Genomic DNA, 20,166 nt, shown 5'->3' on the forward strand with positions numbered 1-20,166 from the left:
TATTCCTGATATTGTTCGGGGGATGGATAAACTTCAAGGTGATGGGCAAACAGCTTCTGCTACAGCCTAATAAAGAGATTAATCCCGCTGTGCCGTGTGCTTGGCATTGCCGGGTATAACGTGCTTGATATAACATTAGTGTGCTTGGCATTGCTGGGTATAACGTGCTGGATATAACATTAGTGTGCTTGGCATTGCTGGGTATAACGTGCTGGAAGTTGCTTAGTGCTGGATGTAACATTAGTGTGCTTGGCATTGCTGGGTATAACGTGCTGGAAGTTGCTTAGTGCTGGATGTAACATTAGTGTGCTTGGCATTGCTGGGTATAACGTGCTGGATATAACATTAGTATGTTTGGCATTGCTGGGTATAACGTGCTGGAAGTTGCTCAGTGCTGGATATAACATTAGTGTGCTTGGCATTGCTGGGTATAACGTGCTGGAAGTTGCTCAGTGCTGGATATAACATTAGTGTGCTTGGCATTGCTGGGTATAAGGTGCTGGAAGTTGCTTGGTGCTGGATATAACATTAGTGTGCTTGGCATTGCTGGGTATAACGTGCTGGATATGACATTAGTGTGCTGAATACAGATGGAGTGGAGTCTTCTACCGGACTTGTGCCGTGACCCACACATTGTCTATAAACCTGCAACCAGTTGTGTGCGTCAGATCCACTCATGCCAGGCTCGGGCAGAAGGACTGGATCAGCCGGTGTGTGAGCAGCATTATCTAGTCATCACTGTTTGTATGGGAAAGGGTAGAGTGCAAAAGGAACATTGCTTTCTTCTGGATGTGTAATAGTCTGCAGTGCTGTGCGTGTGTCCAGTGTTTATGGCATTTTACTGTGATATATAAGTGATACCAGGTTTTACGTCACATAACCACAAATATTTCCTTTATACAGTCCAGGGTCTTCGGTGCAACCTGGCGTCATTGGACAGATGTAAGACTGACCGTCTCCCCCCACTCTGATTGGGAACGTCAGAGTCACAGCCAATATTGTGTCATCTAATTAGACACCTTGATTGTAGAAATGTAGCATATAGTGATAATCTGCAGATTTTGCTCCTGGGGTGCAGAGAACCCTTACATCTATGCCTTCTAGATCACTTTCCGTCCTAAATGTAAGCACCCCTTCCACTATGCTGATACAGTACACAAATGAGGCATTTCCACTGCAGTGAAAGGGTTAAAGCACTTAACACCCCCCCCCCCCTTCTTTTTTTGGCAGTCACCCCAAGATTGTTGTGAGGAGTCTGGCCAGTTAGTGAACTGACTAATCAGAACCATCTGTCTCAGACGGAGGCCCCTATTTGCATTGTTTAGCATACTGTGAAAATGAAGAGTTCATTTTTTGCATTCTTTGTGCAATTGGTGTAATGCAAAGTTACAGTGCAGGGCTAAACGGAACCAGGTGCTGGCCAGCGCGTACGGGACGGGCTGCAGACTGCCCCCTCCTCCTTACATCACTCTCCACTCTCTGCAAAGCTGCTTACTCCTACAGATAACACAGCCCAGACTTCCAGCACAGAAAATGCTGAATTTCAGGTACGCTTTCTGCTTTTTATGTCCTTTTATTGCACTTTGCATTACAGTTGTGGCCAGTATAGAGTTCTCTCTCATGTCCTGTATAACTTTATATTGCTGCGTCCTGCTGGGAAGGTTTATAGAGGATCAGGGAACTGCGGAGATTTCAGACTGCGCAGTAAAGTACATCTTATACGACTCATGCAGTCATGATTGCAGCTGGAATTTGGTGTTTGGAATTATCTTTTATCATCAATCTATAATTGTATGCATGTAAAGGGGTAATTATTATTCATGCTTGCATGCACCAAGAGAACGTTAAGTGCAACCTGTTTTCTCCTCTCCTGGGATTTGTGCTTCCCGTGCTGTACCCAACATTTTGTTACGTGTGTGTGTGTGTCTATGTATGTATGTATGTATGTATATATGTATATATATATATATGTATGTGTATATATATATATATATATATATATATATATATACGCACTCACAACAAAGTAAGTACCCTGAGTGCGGTACTTTCTCCCAGGGGTGTCTGTGCCTTCTATGCTGCTTCATTACTCTCAGTGCTGGCAGGATTTGGATGTCATATATATTATTTAATCTCATTCAACTGAACTGAGAGGTGTTTTATGAATTGAAAGATGTTTCAGGTTCACAAAAAAAAAAAAAAAAACCTTTCAAGCTTTAGTTCTCCAGTTGCAGCAGAGCTGGGCCAGCATGCTGGGACTTGTTGTCACTAAGTGACTGGAGATCTGCAAGTTGCCCAACCTTGTTATAAACTGATTTACTTGGACCATGTTCTTTGCACATAACACCCCTGCTTTACGTTATAATTCTGCAGAGCTCACTGCGCGCATTTCACCATCACCCACAGAAAGTTACTTTCCAGAGTAAATCGTTCTGCAGATGAGATTCATCTCCCCGTGAGTCCTTAGTATAGCCCACTCTCCCCGTGAGTCCTTAGTATAGCCCACTCTCCCCGTGAGTCCTTAGTATAGCCCACTCTCCCCGTGAGTCCTTAGTATAGCCCACTCTCCCCGTGAGTCCTTAGTATAGCCCACTCTCCCCGTGAGTCCTTAGTATAGCCCACTCTCCCCGTGAGTCCTTAGTATAGGCCACTCTCCCCGTGAGTCCTTAGTATAGGCCACTCTCCCCGTGAGTCCTTAGTATAGCCCACTCTCCCCGTGAGTCCTTAGTATAGCCCACTCTCCCCGTGAGTCCTTAGTATAGCCCACTCTCCCCGTGAGTCCTTAGTATAGCCCACTCTCCCCGTGAGTCCTTAGTATAGCCCACTCTCCCCGTGAGTCCTTAGTATAGCCCACTCTCCCCGTGAGTCCTTAGTATAGCCCACTCTCCCCGTGAGTCCTTAGTATAGCCCACTCTCCCCGTGAGTCCTTAGTATAGCCCACTCTCCCCGTGAGTCCTTAGTATAGCCCACTCTCCCCGTGAGTCCTTAGTATAGCCCACTCTCCCCGTGAGTCCTTAGTATAGCCCACTCTCCCCGTGAGTCCTTAGTATAGCCCACTCTCCCCGTGAGTCCTTAGTATAGCCCACTCTCCCCGTGAGTCCTTAGTATAGCCCACTCTCCCCGTGAGTCCTTAGTATAGCCCACTCTCCCCGTGAGTCCTTAGTATAGCCCACTCTCCCCGTGAGTCCTTAGTATAGCCCACTCTCCCCGTGAGTCCTTAGTATAGCCCACTCTCCCCGTGAGTCCTTAGTATAGCCCACTCTCCCCGTGAGTCCTTAGTATAGCCCACTCTCCCCGTGAGTCCTTAGTATAGCCCACTCTCCCCGTGAGTCCTTAGTATAGCCCACTCTCCCCGTGAGTCCTTAGTATAGCCCACTCTCCCCGTGAGTCCTTAGTATAGCCCACTCTCCCCGTGAGTCCTTAGTATAGCCCACTCTCCCCGTGAGTCCTTAGTATAGCCCACTCTCCCCGTGAGTCCTTAGTATAGCCCACTCTCCCCGTGAGTCCTTAGTATAGCCCACTCTCCCCGTGAGTCCTTAGTATAGCCCACTCTCCCCGTGAGTCCTTAGTATAGCCCACTCTCCCCGTGAGTCCTTAGTATAGCCCACTCTCCCCGTGAGTCCTTAGTATAGCCCACTCTCCCCGTGAGTCCTTAGTATAGCCCACTCTCCCCGTGAGTCCTTAGTATAGCCCACTCTCCCCGTGAGTCCTTAGTATAGCCCACTCTCCCCGTGAGTCCTTAGTATAGCCCACTCTCCCCGTGAGTCCTTAGTATAGCCCACTCTCCCCGTGAGTCCTTAGTATAGCCCACTCTCCCCGTGAGTCCTTAGTATAGGCCACTCTCCCCGTGAGTCCTTAGTATAGCCCACTCTCCCCGTGAGTCCTTAGTATAGCCCACTCTCCCCGTGAGTCCTTAGTATAGCCCACTCTCCCCGTGAGTCCTTAGTATAGGCCACTCTCCCCGTGAGTCCTTAGTATAGGCCACTCTCCCCGTGAGTCCTTAGTATAGCCCACTCTCCCCGTGAGTCCTTAGTATAGCCCACTCTCCCCGTGAGTCCTTAGTATAGGAGACTCTCCCCGTGAGTCCTTAGTATAGGCCACTCTCCCTGTGAGTCCTTAGTATAGCCCAAGGTCTGTCTGTTAAGATGAATAATTTTGCAATTACTGTAGGAAGCTTTGATTTATGGAATGGGGAAAACATTCTGTCCGCTATAACTAGCATATAGGTCAACGTTTCATACATTGTTATTCCAGGGGAAGGCAATCCCACTAGTGCAATGTGGAGGGGATTATCTCCTGACTTCCCAGAGTTGCAATCAGATAACTTCCATAATTCTGAGATACCATTTCTGGTGTTGGATCCATTTCTCACGTCTGTAGCTGAATATGCCATCGTCCCCCCATGTCGTAAAGAATTCCACCTTACAGTAAAATATCCTTTATATTAATATTAACACCAGCATTTCCTTTAGTAATTAAGATGCGCGTCTCCTCCTCCTCTTACAGTGAGCTGACAGTGGTGGCATTATGTTTGCATCATGCATAGTGATCCATCTTATTAGGCATAACAGAGTTGTATTGGGCTTTGCAGCCGCAGCCTGACACTGATTTTATCACTTTCTATCCCCCCCACTCCCCCATCTCATTTCCCCCACTTTGTATTCCATTTACTGTGTAACCTAGTTCTTGCAGCAGCAGATGTGTAAAACCCTTCACTTACCTTCATTAAATGTCACCTTCCCATTCCATGGTAAAACGTATGGACAATTTATCTACAAGGTCATTAATACAAGATTGGAAGGGACTGTTTTATGTGATGGGTCAGCTGTAATGTGCCGCCCTGCTCTTCAGGGTTATGCTGGGTTTCAGCAAGTAGCCACAGACTCCTGTCACTAGTGATGCGTGCTCAAGCTGGTCAGTCACGATTGTGATTTTATAATAGGAGGGTTATCGCTGCCATCACCGGCATCTGAAGCCGTTTGCGTGTCTACGGCATTATGTAGCTACTGAGCACTTCTTTGCTGATTGTGGGGCTCAATCCTTCCTGACCACAAACTGTGACCAGGATTGCTGGGTGTAATGGCAGAACGTTGCCTCTGGAACGCTTGGCTCTCAAAGCAGTTTGGCGCTAAGCTGTTGGCCACAAGAACTGCAGGAATTTGGTAGTAATGGCACTTATTGCCTCAATTAGAACTTCTAATGGCTTCCAAGTACACACACAACTATACAGGAGCTACTAACCCCACTCTCTATGCTGTTACTTATCATTAACAGGTTTGGTTTGGTGTATACCAGTTTTCTGCCTTTCTAATAAATTCAGAGCATTTACCTTATCTATAGACGGGCGCCCTGTCCATGTCTGAAGCCCTGTTTCACACCATTGGTGCCAGTTAGCTTGGGCTGGAAAGTCAAGATTTCTCTTACATAAACTCACTTCCAGGTTTTGGCACTGGTGGCACCTATCTGAATTAGGTTTCAGGAGGTTTTGAACCAGAACCCAGGTACACAGCCTGGCACTGAGCTCCATTACCATGCTTGGCCTTCTGTTGAGGGGTCCGCTGACATTGCTGCTTTCCCATCATCGGACACTGGACTAGAGGTGTGACTGCTTAACCCCACTGACCTTCCCGGACCCCCAGTTGAGTGTATTTCATTATTTAAAGGCCACCTTTTGTAAATATAGAATAATTTCCACATCGTAGGGTTTCCATTTTATGACCTGTATATTACTAGCTGTCTCCAGCGCTGCCTGAGGTTTCTTTCTCTCCTCAGCACAACCACCCTCTTTTTAGTTTCTTCTCCCCCTCTTTCTCTTCTCCTTTTCTGTTTCTCCTCTTTCTTTCTCTCATGCTACGGTCTCTCTCCTCTCCATCTCTCCTCTGTCTTGCTCTTCCCTTCGCTCTCCTGCTCTATTATTCTCCTGCTTCCTCTATTTCTTCTCTTCCCTCTCGCACTCCTTTTTGTAGACCTCAGGGTCTCCTCCTCCTTGGGACCATCTTCAGTTCTTCCTGTGTCGGCCCACGGATGTGCGCGTGTCTGGTGTGTGAATGTAAACTTTCCAAAGGCCTGTGGTAAATATTATGTATATGTTTTGGGAGGTTGTGGTGACTGGGTGCTCAATGTGTGGAAGGGTTTTTTTTTTTAATAAGACTCAGCGGTAGGTGCACACCGTGGATGTTAGGTCTGACATGCACGCACCAGCATGACATCATTTTTATCCACATTTGATTTTATTCTATAGATCATCTTGAGCACCACTTTTTTTTTTTACTTTACTATTGTGCCATTTGGGACATCCTCACTGTTTCTCCCCTACGGTGTGTTTTTCTATCTGTATGTGGCGTGTGCATCCCTACATGATTTCCTTCTATTCGGTTATACGTACTTGGCTCTGGGTCATTGCGTGATGCTGTTATGGAGTGATTATCAGGTGAGTCTGTGTTATCACTATGAGGTAGTACGTGATGAGTAAGTTTAGGAGGTAACACAAGTGTTTTATCAACTGCCAACATAACATAATTTAGGGTGAGACCCAGTGATCAGGGTGGCCAAGATGTCTGAGCATATCAGCTGATGACCCGATCATCGGACATCACCCATGCAACATTTTTTTGTTGTGAGTTTTTCTATCGTTTTTTTTAACTTTTTTTGGAGCATCAGATGTCAGAAGACAGAGTATTAGTTCTCATACTCTGGCTATTCCACTTGACCTCGTCTGTACTGTTAGCGAATTATGTTCTTTGATTGGAAACTGTTGTTGATCACAGTGAAGGACACATTGAGCAATTGCGTAACTATTCAAGTGATTTTTTTTTTTTTTATTGCATCAGCGCCCTAGTGACAGTTTGTAACAAATGGTGGCCATACACGGCACGATATGCGTGCTATATCATGCCGTGTATGGGCATGATATCGTACCTAATATCGTGCTGCGGAATCGTACATCACATCCCCAGATCTTCCCGCAGGTACATCTGATCTGGGATGCAATGTATGATCCCATTCAGATGGTGGGGGGGGAGCCGGCATATCGTGTGGTCAGCGGGGACAGTATGATCTGTCTACCGACGGATCGGCAGTCGCCCTACACTGTGCATCGCACAGTGTATGGCCACCATAAGATTTGTTTAGTGCATCGTCTGAAGTGCCTGTTGTCCAAATTTTCCCTTATTAAGAGCGTTAGAACTCACACCAGAGTGCTCTAAGTATATATATGAGAGAGATTATATTTGTACAAATATATAGATACACTGAGTTACTTATAGATAAACTCTTTGTGACTCAAAGGAGGGGAACCAAACCCTTCACAACTTTTATGCTTAATTTTTAGACCAGGGGTGGGCAATAACCAGCCCTCCAGCTGCTGTTGAACTACAAATCCCAGCGTGCCGTGCAACTGTTTCAGCATGACCAACTAGCAAAACAGCTGGAACAAATCCTCAGGCCCCAGCTCTAAACGGCTAGGTCAGCATAGAGGGGGGTGTCGCAGTTGATGTCTGGTGTGTTACCGAACATAAGAACTGATTGAAAAACCCAACGCGTTTCTCATGCCGCTATACTTCATATCCGTGGACTCAGGAGCTCATTCAGACCCGTTCGCAATGCTGCGCTGTCTCGCAGCCGGGCGATTGTTGCAAACTGCGCATGCATATAAGTAGCAGTGCGTGAACCAGTCACTGCGATCGGGAATCATGCACTCCTAGCACAAAGACTAAGCACTACTTTGAGTGACAGTGGCGTTTGTGGGTGGTAACAGGGGAAGGTCCAGGAAAACGGGGGAGTGAATGAACGAATGCAGGCGTGTCTGAGCATCAAAACGGCATACTTTGGGCTTACATAATTAGCATGGAAGCGTCATTGTACACGTCACCTGGGTGTATTTCAGCCTGCAGTGATCGCAGTGCTTGCGGCAGGGTAGGGTCTACATCAAGGGCTGCGTGCAGCTCCGATGGCTCTTCGATGTTACTGATTAATCAAACACTTCCTGGAGATGACGTGTGCTTAGAATGAAAAGTGGGCGTCATAACACCGGCGAGCGTTCACTCTGCCGTCGCTCTCTAAGTCATAGAGGGCGTCCTTAAGCCTGGCTGTGCGATCGTGGAATTTGCATATCCGCCCCCTGACGGCTGCGAGACAGCGCAGCATAGCGAACGGCTCTGAATGAGATCCTCAATTCATACTGTAGAAGTAACCCTTTGTTTAGAGAGGATAATTTACACCTAATTAAGGCTATTAATAAATACAGCATAAATAGGTTGAATAATTATTGCAATGCATATATATGATATATGTCAACAATAATTAAACAAATCTTTAAGTAAAAAAAAAGCTTACAAATTAGAATTGAGATTTCATTAAGTACAAAGTGATGGTAACTCCAAGTATCGGTTAATAAATGTAAAATGAGGGCCACATATACAATTCTATCATTCTTAAAATAATTCATAAATACGAAGAATCCGTATGTTTTTATTTTTTTTAAATAACAAATAGAGGGCCTGATTCAGAGCCGGACACTCTGAATCAGGGCGTGTTTTTTTTTTTTCCAAAGCGGCCTTTTGGACGCTCGCATAGCTGTGGGTTACCACCCACAGCTTATGCGAGCATCGGCTCTATCAGAGCCAAAATCACTCCCACTGACATCACTAGTGATGTCAGTGGGGCCGGACCCAGCAAAGGGGGCGTGCTGTCACTCACCATCGACAGCACGCCCCCTTTGGTGCGAGACCCATAACGACGGCTACCCCGTCGTTATTTGGGTCTCGCGCATGCGCACGATGGAGCTCCATCATTCGCATGCGCACTAGGGCACCATCGACCCGCTTGCGAACGCTCGCGAGCGGGTCTGAATCAGGCCCAGAGTGTGATATAAATACACCATGTTTTATCGCATCAATATTAATATTCACGTTGCATAAAAATGTATCAAAGGATGATATATATGTCAGTTGTAAAAAGCATTCTGCTAAAATAACCAGTGGATATATAGATACATTATAAACGGGAGGAGCATATATAGTGACAATGAGATCTGATCTAATGTATATCAACAGCCCAAAGAAGAAAATATGAATTTAAAGCGAATGTTGCCAGTGTGATAAATTGGGAGAGCCTATAGGATTCTTAGTTGCCTATTGCACCCTCTGGTTCCAACAGTAACGCGGTCTAAATGATGCCGTCCAGGGAGACGCTAAGACAGTGGATCCCACCTTGGGGTGCCTCAGGGCACTTGCAAGGGTACCTCGGGTTCGTCTTCCAGTACCAAATGAAAAGCTTTTTATTCCGTGTGATAGGCAAAACCAGTGCTAATGGCTGCCAATCAATAAAAGGGCAAAAAGAATCGCAGCCGTGTTAACCACCACATAACTGAACCAAAGGGTGACTTAGAAGCACAATTTACTTAATTTGATTTTTGCTGAATTTCCCAATAAAAAACTTATGGCCCAGCGGTGCCTTGGATAAAATGTTGATACTCTATGGCGCCGTGAATCGAAAAAGTTTGGGAACCACTGCACTAAGATATTCCAGAGATGCTTCTGAAACCTACTTTTTTTTCATTATTCATCTTTCATATCACAGGATTGCATATTTACAAGCATTGTCCTCGAATTGTCTGCCCTGTCCTAGCATCTGTTTACATCATTAATGGCCATTCTACCCCCCCCCCACCCCCCTTTACCCACCACTGGCAGTCTCCCCCCCCTCCCCCCCTCGCTCAGTCACCTGCTCATGCTGACGCTATCCCCATTTCCCCACCTCCATGCTCTACTAACACTGACCATCTCATTCACATTCCTCCTTCATTCTGTCCCTCTCTCCTGCATCCCCTGGAATATCTGCTCTGCCTGTAAAAAACTGGCCCCCACCCATGTCCTTTTCTTCTCCAATTTTTTGAATCTTCTAACCATCACTGGAAACTGGATCTTCCTATCTGTCATCACTTCTCTCACTGCCCGGTCATCTGGTGACCTTTCTCATACCTCCCTGACATTCTCTTCCTTTTGAGGTTCATGCTATTCATCTCTCCACCGCGTTCACCTTCGTATAGCTGTCATCTATCGCCCCCTGGTCCTATTTCCAAATTCCTGGACAACTTTGCTTCCTGGCTCCCCCACTTCCTCTCTTCTGACCTTCCCACCTCATCTTTCATGGTCCCTCTAGCCTCATTTCATCATTTGGTTTCTCCCAATGGATCTCCTCCCCCTCCAACATGAGTAGGCACTCCCTTAGTCTGGTCTTCACTCATAGTTGCGCTATCTCTGACTGCCAATTCCCCATTCCCTCTCTGACCATCATCTCACTCGTTCTTCACCTCTCTCTCCCAAGGGTGCAAAACCTGGAGGAGATTGAACCTGTTTCCCTCTCCTGTCCCTCATTGTCACCCTCTCATGCCCTCACCAAGCTATTTCCCCCTACAATAGCACCCATATAATGTACTTCTACTCTGGACTCTGATGTTCCAGCGGTCACTTCTCAGTTTTGCAGGTACATGCCTCAACCCTGGCATTCCAAATGCACCTCATACCTGCAAGAGAGTTATTGATTCTCAGAGCGGAGGAACCTCCTTCACATTTATGCTGTCATCCCACAGTGCTGCCCTTTTCCTCTCCACTCCCTTCCAAACCCTGTCTTTTCTTTGCCACCTTCAGCTTCCTCCTCTGCCTCCAGCTCACCTCCTTTCTCTCCGCCGTTGACTTTGCCTCTCAATTCACATCCAAAATTTACTCCATCAGGTTATCATCTTCCACTAGGCCCTCCTTGCTCCACCCTCTCCCTTCACATCAGCCTCCTCTCCTCCAGCCTTTCCCCATCTTCCCACTCCATCCTGACATCTCTGACTTTCTTCTCCCCAGTTTCTAAAGCCATGAACCACCAGCGTCCTTCATGATACAATTCTCTCCCACCACCTCCACTTCCTCTCACCCGTTGCCCATCTATTCAACTTTTCTCTCCCATCCTGCTCTGTCCCCTCTGCTTTCCAGCATGCCCTTGTTTCTCCCATTCTTAAAGTCTTAAACAGTTAATTTGTATATAATCTATATATTACGGAGACTTTTTGATCTTAGCAACAGTCCCTGTCCCCCTGGAGCAGAGTCTCAATTTTCTACACTAGGTTCATTTCAGGAGTGTTAATGAATTCGTAATGGTGTCAAGTAACAACACCCCCAAATCTATGTCTCCATTGGCAATCTCTCCCCCTCTCCCTATGTTTGCTATCTGGGTGCCATTCAGCCCCTCTCTCATTCCTGGCATTTCCACCTCCATGATATTTCCAGTGTCAGGCCCTCTTCCACCACGAAAATCCCTAAAATGCTTCCGAGGTCGCTCTACCCCTATTCAGACTCCTCAATCGGCTACAAAAGCCCTCATCCCTACACCTCCAGCCTCCTGCCCACTTCTCTCTGCCAGTGGCTGCTATCACATCCCTCCTGGTCACCACCTCTCACGCCGCATCTAGGATTTATCCCGCGCTGCTTCCCGTTCAGTCAGACTTTCACCCACCCTCTGTCTACTAACGTGCCCTAATGACTCCTATAAATCTCTGACCTAAGCACTCTCCACTCTCCAGTTCTGCCCTCTCCCCCTTATTGTGTTCACCTGTAGCCTCTCATTTTGTGGTCACCATGTAATTATGTATATGTGTAAGCTTGTTTATATCTGTCCTATCTGGTCACTTGTAATGTTGCTGAATGTTGTACTGTGCTATAGGAACCTTTGTGGCATCGAATAATTAAGATCATTTCTTACATGGGCTGTGGGAGTAAATTGATGTGGGGAGAACATATAAACACCTAGATGCCCAGGTTGGGATCTAACCTGTTACCCCAGCATTGTGAGCAGGCAATCACTTTGGCATTTTTGCCACCATAGAGGCACAGATGCCCCCATATGGTGCATTATGACTCCTAGCCTCACACAGACATCTCTCAGTGTAGTATCCCCCCCCCCCCCCCCCCGTGCCGCTCTTCCTACTGAATGTTGGACACGGTGGAGCCAATCATTATGTTCATATGTGGCATCTCTAGCTGTTACCACGTAGCTTGGCTGATCTGGAGCTATATAACAGGACAAGTAATGAGTCATGATACAACGTTTATAAGACCCCAGGTGCTGCCCAGTGGCAGCTGCCTCCCCTCCCCATACCAATGCAGGCTGTAGACGGTCCTGCAGCCCCATACCAATGCTGGCTGTAGATGGTCCTCCTGTCCCATACCAGTGCTGGCTGTAGACGCTCCTGCTGCCCCATACCAATGCTGGCTGTAGACGCTCCTGCTGCCCCATACCAATGCTGGCTGTAGACGGCCCTGCTGCCCCATACCAATGCTGGCTATAGACCTTCCTGCTGCCCCATACCATTGCTGGCTGTAGACGGTCCTGCTGCCCCATACCAATGCTGGCTGTAGACGGTCCTGCTGCCCCATACCAATGCTGGCTGTAGACGGTCCTGCTGCCCCATACCAATGCTGGCTGTAGACGCTCCTGCTGCCCCATACCAATGCTGGCTGTAGACGGTCCTGCTGCCCCATACCAATGCTGGCTGTAGACGGTCCTGCTGCCCCATACCAATGCTGGCTGTAGACGGTCCTGCTGCCCCATACCAATGCTGGCTGTAGACGGTCCTGCTGCCCCATACCAATGCTGGCTGTAGACGGTCCTGCTGCCCCATACCAATGCTGGCTGTAGACGGTCCTGCTGCCCCATACCAATGCTGGCTGTAGACCTTCCTGCTGCCCCATACCAATGCTGGCTGTAGACGGTTCTGCTGCCCCATATGAAAATGCTGGCTGTAGACGTTCCTGCTGCCCCATATGAAAATGCTGGCTGTAGACGTTCCTGCTGCCCCATACCAATGCTGGCTGTAGGCGGTCCTGCTGCCCCATACCAATGCTGGCTGTAGGCGGTCCTGCTGCCCCATACCAATGCTGGCTGTAGACGGTCTTGCTGCGCCATAGGGCCTCCCTGCTATTATACACAATGGAAAGAAATGCCATTTCCTCTGTAGGTTCCTGGGGAGCTCTGACCAGCTAAATGGATTGAGAGGAAATTTGTGGGTTTTTTATTTTGTGTCTGCGGTTTTTCCACAAATTAGTGAATGATTAGTGCAGGTCTTTCCTCTCCCAGAGACCCTGCTGCAGGGAGCCAAGAAAAATGTTTCATTAAGCGCGAACTGGCAGAACAATCCGCATCATGTCGCTGTGCTGGCATGTCCGAGCTGCCTGGAGAGGAACGGCGCACTGCACTTCAATTAAACCAGCATAATTGTCATTCTACAAAACCACAGAGTTTTTTCCTCTTCTAGAACTAAGGTTACATTTTTAATAGTGTTTTATTTGTTTACTAACCTTTAGCTCACTACTAAACTACATACATTTTAGGTCTGCAGAACATTGCTCTTTATAGTGATACATCTTGCAGAACGTGCATTACCTAAAAACTTAGGAACTGGGGAACAAAAATTGAATTAATCTTTTTTTTTTTTCCCTCTTCTGGGACATACTGTACACAGACTCCAGGACCTGAGCATAATTTCCTGCAGGAACTGTATATATAGCAATTACGAATTGCAGCATAGAGGAAAATGTCATTTATTTACATAAATAGTGCCAGCATATTCAGTTGCACTTTTCAATTCCGGGCACAGTAATAAAATGACTGGGTTTTGATAGACTAGAAAGTCGCTATACAAAAAAAGGGAGAGGGGGGAGTTTTGGTAAATGGTGCACTTGTGACCATATGATTCTCCCCAAAGTCAAACAACATTTAGGAGTATTGGAGCCCATAACCACATGGGGACAACCACATCTGAGCATTTTCATAGTGTCTCATTTGAATTGTACATCACAGTTCAGGATATTTCCAAGAATGACTGAGGTTGGAAGGCCCTATAGGGAAATAGGCATTTGACCAGTAAGGAGACTATTGCAATATTCAATGCAGGAGATAATGAGTGCATGGATTAGTGTTTGCACTGTCCTGTGTTTACGATATGGGCATATTCTGAAGATGTTACTTAGATGTATGTAGCAGGATTTGTATATATATTGAATATCACCCCCATACAGGTAATACTGAAATCCAAAAGAGCTGATTAGTTTTCCAAGAGAGGTGGTATAGATAGAGAAGAGCAGAGGACCTAGAACTGAGCCTTGTGGTCTCCAGCTGATAGAGGAAGCACAGAGGATGTGGTATAGATAGAGAAGAGCAGAGGACATAGGACTGAGCCTTGTGGTCTCCAGCTGATGGAGGAAGAGCAGAGGTGGTGGTATAGAGAGAGAAGAGCAGAGGACATAGGACTGAGCCTTGTGGCCTCCAACTGATGGAGGAAGCTTAGAGGAGATGGTATAGATAGAGCAGAGGACCGAACAATGAACCTTGTGGTCTCCAGCTGATAGATGAAGCACAGGGGAGGTGGTATAGATAGAGAAGAGCAGAGGACCTAGGACTGAGCCTTGTGGTCTCCAGCTGATAGTGGAAGCACAGAGGAGGTGGTATAGATAGAGAAGAGTAGAGGACCTAGGACTGAGCCTTGTGGTCTCCAGCTGTTGGAGGAAGCACAGAGGAGCTGGTATAGAGAGAGCAGAGGACCTAGGACTGAGCCTAGTGGTCTTCAGCTGATGGAGGAAGAACAGAGGAGGTGGTATAGATAGAGAAGAGCAGAGGACATAGGACTGAGCCTTGTGGTCTCCAGCTGATGGAGGAAGAGCAGAGGAGATGGTATAGAGAGAGCAGAGGACCTAGTACTGAGCCTTGTGGTCTCCAGCTGATGGAGGAAGCGCGGAGGAGATGGTATAGAGAGAGCAGAGGACCTAGGACTGAGCCTTGTGGTCTCCAGCTGATGGAGGCAGAGCAGGTGGTATAGATATAGAAGAGCAGAGGACCTAGGACTGAGCCTTGTGGTCTCCAGCTGATGGAGGAAACGCAGAGGAGGTGGATCCAGATAAACGAACACTGAAACCAAATTAGTGGCTTCAACAAAATAATATTTAAAGAACTTATTTAACATAGTCTATAATGCAACTTGTATTCTATCTTGGCTGGAAGATATTTAGCAGTAATGTAGTTACAGTATAATGAAAGTGTATGATAATTGGCAGCCTGTGACCCACCTACTAGCCACCACGCGGTGTCTGCCTATGATACTGCTGTGGTAGGGCTGACATGCTTTCTGCAAGTGGTAGCCAATGGACGGGCAAACTCTCTGGTTAGTATCTTTGGCCAGTGTTGTCACTCCTTGTCTGGCCTTCACACCTCTGTAGGGTGGCTATGGGGGAACGTTTCTCTGCAAAAGACACCTGTATAGTGCTTGACCAGAGCAACCATGGTAAGAGCACTGGGGTATGGCTGAACTGCCACTTCCCAGGTACGTGCCTTTTATAGACACCCACAGGTCTGTTCAGGAGGTGTTCACCTTTTATATTAGCAGGTACAGGTGTGTCTACATACACTTACCCTCAAATTGCACCTAATAGACCAGTTTGGTGCGCCATCTTTTTCGCTCAGTAATTGATACAATTGCATCCCTTTGCACTACTAATGCAATAAAAGCAGAAGGCACGCATACCCTGTACAACACTGGTGATTTGTGTGCTATACAATAGCTGTACGATAAAGATCTGAGGAAAAGGCAAGGGATCGGGAACCGATATGACAGAAACGTCCCATGCATCCCGCCACGCAGCATTGTGCAAATTTCCACTGCCACAGTAATGAGAAAAGCACAAATACTAAGTCCCCAGGACACTGCAAGTCTGTTGGTGTGCTGCTGCGATGCGAAAAATATCCAAAAGTACAAAATTGGTACAGCATCTTAAGTCGCACCAAACATCTCACGCCATATGGAGCGAAAATGCTAGGTAAATAAGGAAACACTGGTGTTTGTGGGGAGAGCTGCCCTGAGTGGCGATTCTTTTTAGGCCAATTTGCAAGATCAGGGAGGTTGTGTGGGAGTTGGGTATGGGATGCCGGCGGACAGAATCTCGACGCCAGCATCCTGACAGTTTTAGGATACCAACACTTGTCTGTCAGTATTGTAACCCTCCCCAGTGCCTGAACCTAACCTCCCCCTCCCCGCACCCTAAACCTAATCCTATCCCCCTAGTGCCTAACCCCTAACACTCCCCCCAACCCTACTAGTTACCTTCGGGATGCCGGCGGTCGTGATTCTGACAGGTGTCGGGATTCCGGCGCCAGTATTCTAAGCCCCGGCATCCCCTGTGTCGGGATACTGAACGTATCCCCTCAGGAAGAACAGCAGCAACTCAAAAACTTAAAGGGACAGTACTTCATTAGACAAGAGAAACCAGAGTGATAGAGAGGGAGATAAGAGTAGTTGGCTATAAAATAAGATTGTCAAATGGCAGTGAGAGGAAATAGGAGCACATGACAGTCAGCCAAAGATATAAGCTGGCAATGGGGACCCCGTGAAGATTTTCCCGGCTTTGCCTAGTCCCCAATGCGTTGAAGTACAGCATGCCTGCAAATGTTTTTGTTTTGAATCTGGATTTCTTTAAAAATAGTTAAAATCATGTAAATTGGTCCTGTTTTTGATCCTACCATATTAACGTCATTAACAATCATTTTCAGTTAATTTTTACCACCTCACAGCTCACAATATTGTTTTCACTATTTTTCACCAATAAAGGGCAAAAGGTTGCTGTGAGCTGACTGGGCTACACTAAGCGACAGAGCAACGGCACAAACACATGGCAGTGCAAAAGAAAATAGGACATCTAGGAAACAGAGTGGCATTGTAGTGGCAGACAGGATGGCAGTTTAATATAAACTATTCAGTGCTGTAGAATGTTTTCATTAGTCAAGAGCTAGTAGCCTAAAAGTAAAAGCCTAATGCAATATAGAATATAATATATCATTAAATCACAGGCCTCAGGCCAATAGAAGTTAACTGTAGAAATTGATAATGAAAATGAATAAGTTAATAACAAACTCCACCAACCAGAAACTGGCAAGCCCAATAACATCAGATCATACAGATACAAGAGACAGAACTTCAACATCTGTGAAAAGTTTTTATCCAGAATGAGATTATACAGCTGCTGTGACCTCTAGAAGAGAGCTGAGAAGCTGGAGCTGAAACTTCAACATCTACCAAAGGAGAAAAAGCTAAAATGAGCAACTCAGACAAACTGTACTCCTCATAGTCAGTTAGGCAGAGTATAAAAAAAAGTCTCAATACCAGAGTTGCCTATTAGTAATTCCATAAATTTGGTTTGGCTGAGATAATCCACTGATGTCTTTTACTTTCCATAATAGTCTGGATGTGTTAATACTGTTGCCATCACTAATCACATTCACTGTACAGGAGCATAGTGGTGATAATTGCATGGAGACTTGTAAACTTGTTTCATGCGGCCTGAATTTAGCTTGGTATTAATATTTTGATTTGGCGACTTAGTAAAGTACAGTAATATACAGTACACTGCCAGTCAAACACACACAATCTTGGCAAATCCCATAATGAAAAGTGGTGCACAATTGGTGGCCCTCCCACCCAGTCTTATGTTATATATTTAAAAATGACATGAACGGTTTAAAAAAACCAAGCACTTCAGCGACAGGGACTGCCACTTGTGGCTGATGGGCTTGGTTTGTTTGGGCTTCCACAAACTAAAACATCTAGGTGGTTTTGTAAACCAAGCTACTAATGGGCTTAAGCCTAACAATGTTAATCAGCCTCAAAGTTGGAAGATATCATTATCACCCTTATCAGTTTTGTTAATATCAAACAATATTAGCTCATCTCCACTGGAATCCACTGTTACAGTCTGTATTTGACGGAAAAGGTCTTCCTCATAGAATTTGTTCATTTAAATCAGGGATGGGGAACCTCAGGCCTGGGGGGCCATATAAGGCCCCCAGAATTATTTGGTCTGGGCCTCTGAGCTTTTTTCTGCTAGCCTCTTCTGTGAAGAATCAATGCAGCATTGCCACATCGAGAGTCCTTAGGACGCTTCAGACGGTCACACCACTGCCCTTACAGTTCCCCGTAGCTTCCTGAGGATGCTCCGGGCATTGCTGTCACACAGGGGCGGGTGCATCACACAGGGGCGGGGCACCGGAGATTGTGGCCCCGCCCCTGTGTGATGCACATGGAGGGGGCATGGCCTGCACCGGGCCCTCGAATTATGTTATATTTCTACTTCAGGGTCCATAGGGTATCCACAGGATACCTTGGGGTATAGGTGTGACGTCAGTCGCAGGGCACCAAAGAGTTAAGCTTTCAGCCTCCCAGGATGCACTAGGTCCCCCTCCTATACCCCGCCCCCGGGCCAAGGCACCTCAGTTTAGTTTGGTGCCCGGCCGGAGTCGGGTGCACCTGTTGGAGTGGGGGCTAGAAGAGCCCCTGAAGCTTTTTCTTCATGCAGCTGTGGCTGCACATCTGGATGAACAGCATGGACAGTCAGTCCTGACGTCCATGCTGTCTTCCCTACACCCCGCCGGTACCAGAACGCCGGTACTGATCCGGGGATGCTGGTGGGCGTCTGGGGTCACAGCTAGCGGTGACCCCAGATGCTCCGGACCATGGCCGGATTCAAGGGGGACAGAGGTAAGCAGCGGGGTCCCGCGGTGGGTCCCCGCTGATCACATGGTCCTAAGTCCCCAGGCAGGGGGCTCCCTGGGGACTGGCTGCAGCGTGGAGCCAGGCGACCAACCTGCGCTTCCACTACCCCCTGGGACAGCGGACCACAGCAGAGCGGTAGCGCTGCGGCGTCCCAGGGGTTAAATGCATGCCAGGGGAGCGCGCCTTCCCTGTCTCACAGCTGGCGCCTCCCCCGCTGCACACAGCCCTCTCTGCACTGTGCTGACTGGTCCTGTGTCAGCGCTCCTCCCCCAGGCCAGCTTCTCTCTGCTCCTCGGCGGCCATCTTCTCTGCAACGCATGGTGAACGCTGCTGGAAGTCTGGAAGGAAGCATCGTGGTCTGGGTCCCCCCGCATACCTCTCCTCCGCTGTGGCTCAGGTCTGTGTATGCAGCGCTGTGTCCTACCAGGCCCTGTGTCTGTGTAGTTGAGTGATCAGCGCTGTTAGTGCAGGAATTGTTATTTCTCTGCATTGTATGTGACTGTGCTAGCGCTGCCTGTAACTTTTCTTCTCTAAACTGTCAGCTTTATTACTGTCCCTGTTCTTTCTGCTAAAGCCCTTGCGGTGCGGTGCTGCAGGGTGGTCTCTCGCCTATTTAATACTTAATTGGTGAGAGAGGTCACATACGTGGTGCCATCATGTCTGAAAGTGATTTTCCCCTCCGGCTACAGTGTACCACGTGCAAAGTACCGTTAGCGGAGGGGGAGGGTAGCGCGGAGGGCCTTTGCCGGCAGTGTTTGTCCATGGCGCGGCCTATTACGGTTACAGCACCGGTACAGGAGCCGCCCTGGGCTTGTTTCGCTCAGGCGTTAACAGCTTTAGTGGGCCAGTTAGCTCCGCAGCCTGCGTTTACTCCGATGGGTTTGTCCCAGCAGTCTGTGGTGTCGTCACCCATGCAGGGGTTCCCACGACAATTGGTGGTACCCCACAGTCTCCCTATTTCCCCGCTCCCGGGTTCTCAGGAGCCAGCGTGGGTTAACTCCCTGACGAGTTCTGTACAGCACTTGTCGGATGTGTTGCAAGGGGAGTCTGTGATGCGGCCTCATAAAAGGCCGGTGGCGTCTCTGTCCACTCCTTATGAGGATGACGAAGGGACGTCTGATGATGGGGAGATTCTGGATCCTTACGATCAGGAACCTTTCCATACTAAGGACGCTGATGCTAAGTCCAAAGTATATATTCCTGGACTTATTCGGGCGGTCCGCACAGCCTTGGTGATTGAGGACGAAGTTCCCCCAGCGGCTAAATCTAAGTATGCCTTTTTCAAAGATGTGAAGGGCGATGCCACAGTCTTTCCTCTTTCGGGTCAGTTGGTGGACCATTTAGAGGAGGCGTGGAAACAACCTGGCAAAAGATACCAGCCGCAGAGACGCCTGGCGGTGGCTTATCCGTTCGCGGATAATTATTTTGCTAAGTGTGAATCCCCTCCACAGGTGGATTCTCACGTGACCCGTCTTGTCCGTAGTGCCACATTGCCGATGCCATCCATGTCCTCCCTTAAGGATGCTACGGACCGCAAGGTAGAAATCTGCCTGAAGTCCGCTTATTCCCTTGCAGGGGGGGCAGCA

At 47.6% G+C, this 20,166-nt stretch overlaps 1 protein-coding gene across 2 annotated transcripts in view; it reads left to right on the forward strand.

Moving 5' to 3' along the window:
- The first annotated feature begins 1,458 nt into the window (after positions 1-1,458).
- Positions 1,459-20,166, forward strand: part of FBLN5 (fibulin 5) — a 125,613-nt gene continuing 106,905 nt past the window's right edge. For both annotated transcript variants that reach the window (XM_088455567.1, XM_088455568.1), the window contains exon 1: positions 1,459-1,547. In XM_088455567.1, the coding sequence (XP_088311693.1) occupies positions 1,534-1,547 (14 nt within the window). In that variant the 5' untranslated portion in view covers positions 1,459-1,533. The remainder of the gene's footprint in view (positions 1,548-20,166) is intronic.

The sequence above is a fragment of the Taudactylus pleione genome, unplaced genomic scaffold (assembly GCF_031769625.1).
Source record: "Taudactylus pleione unplaced genomic scaffold, aTauple2 ptg000660l, whole genome shotgun sequence".
Lineage (NCBI taxonomy): Eukaryota > Metazoa > Chordata > Amphibia > Anura > Myobatrachidae > Taudactylus > Taudactylus pleione.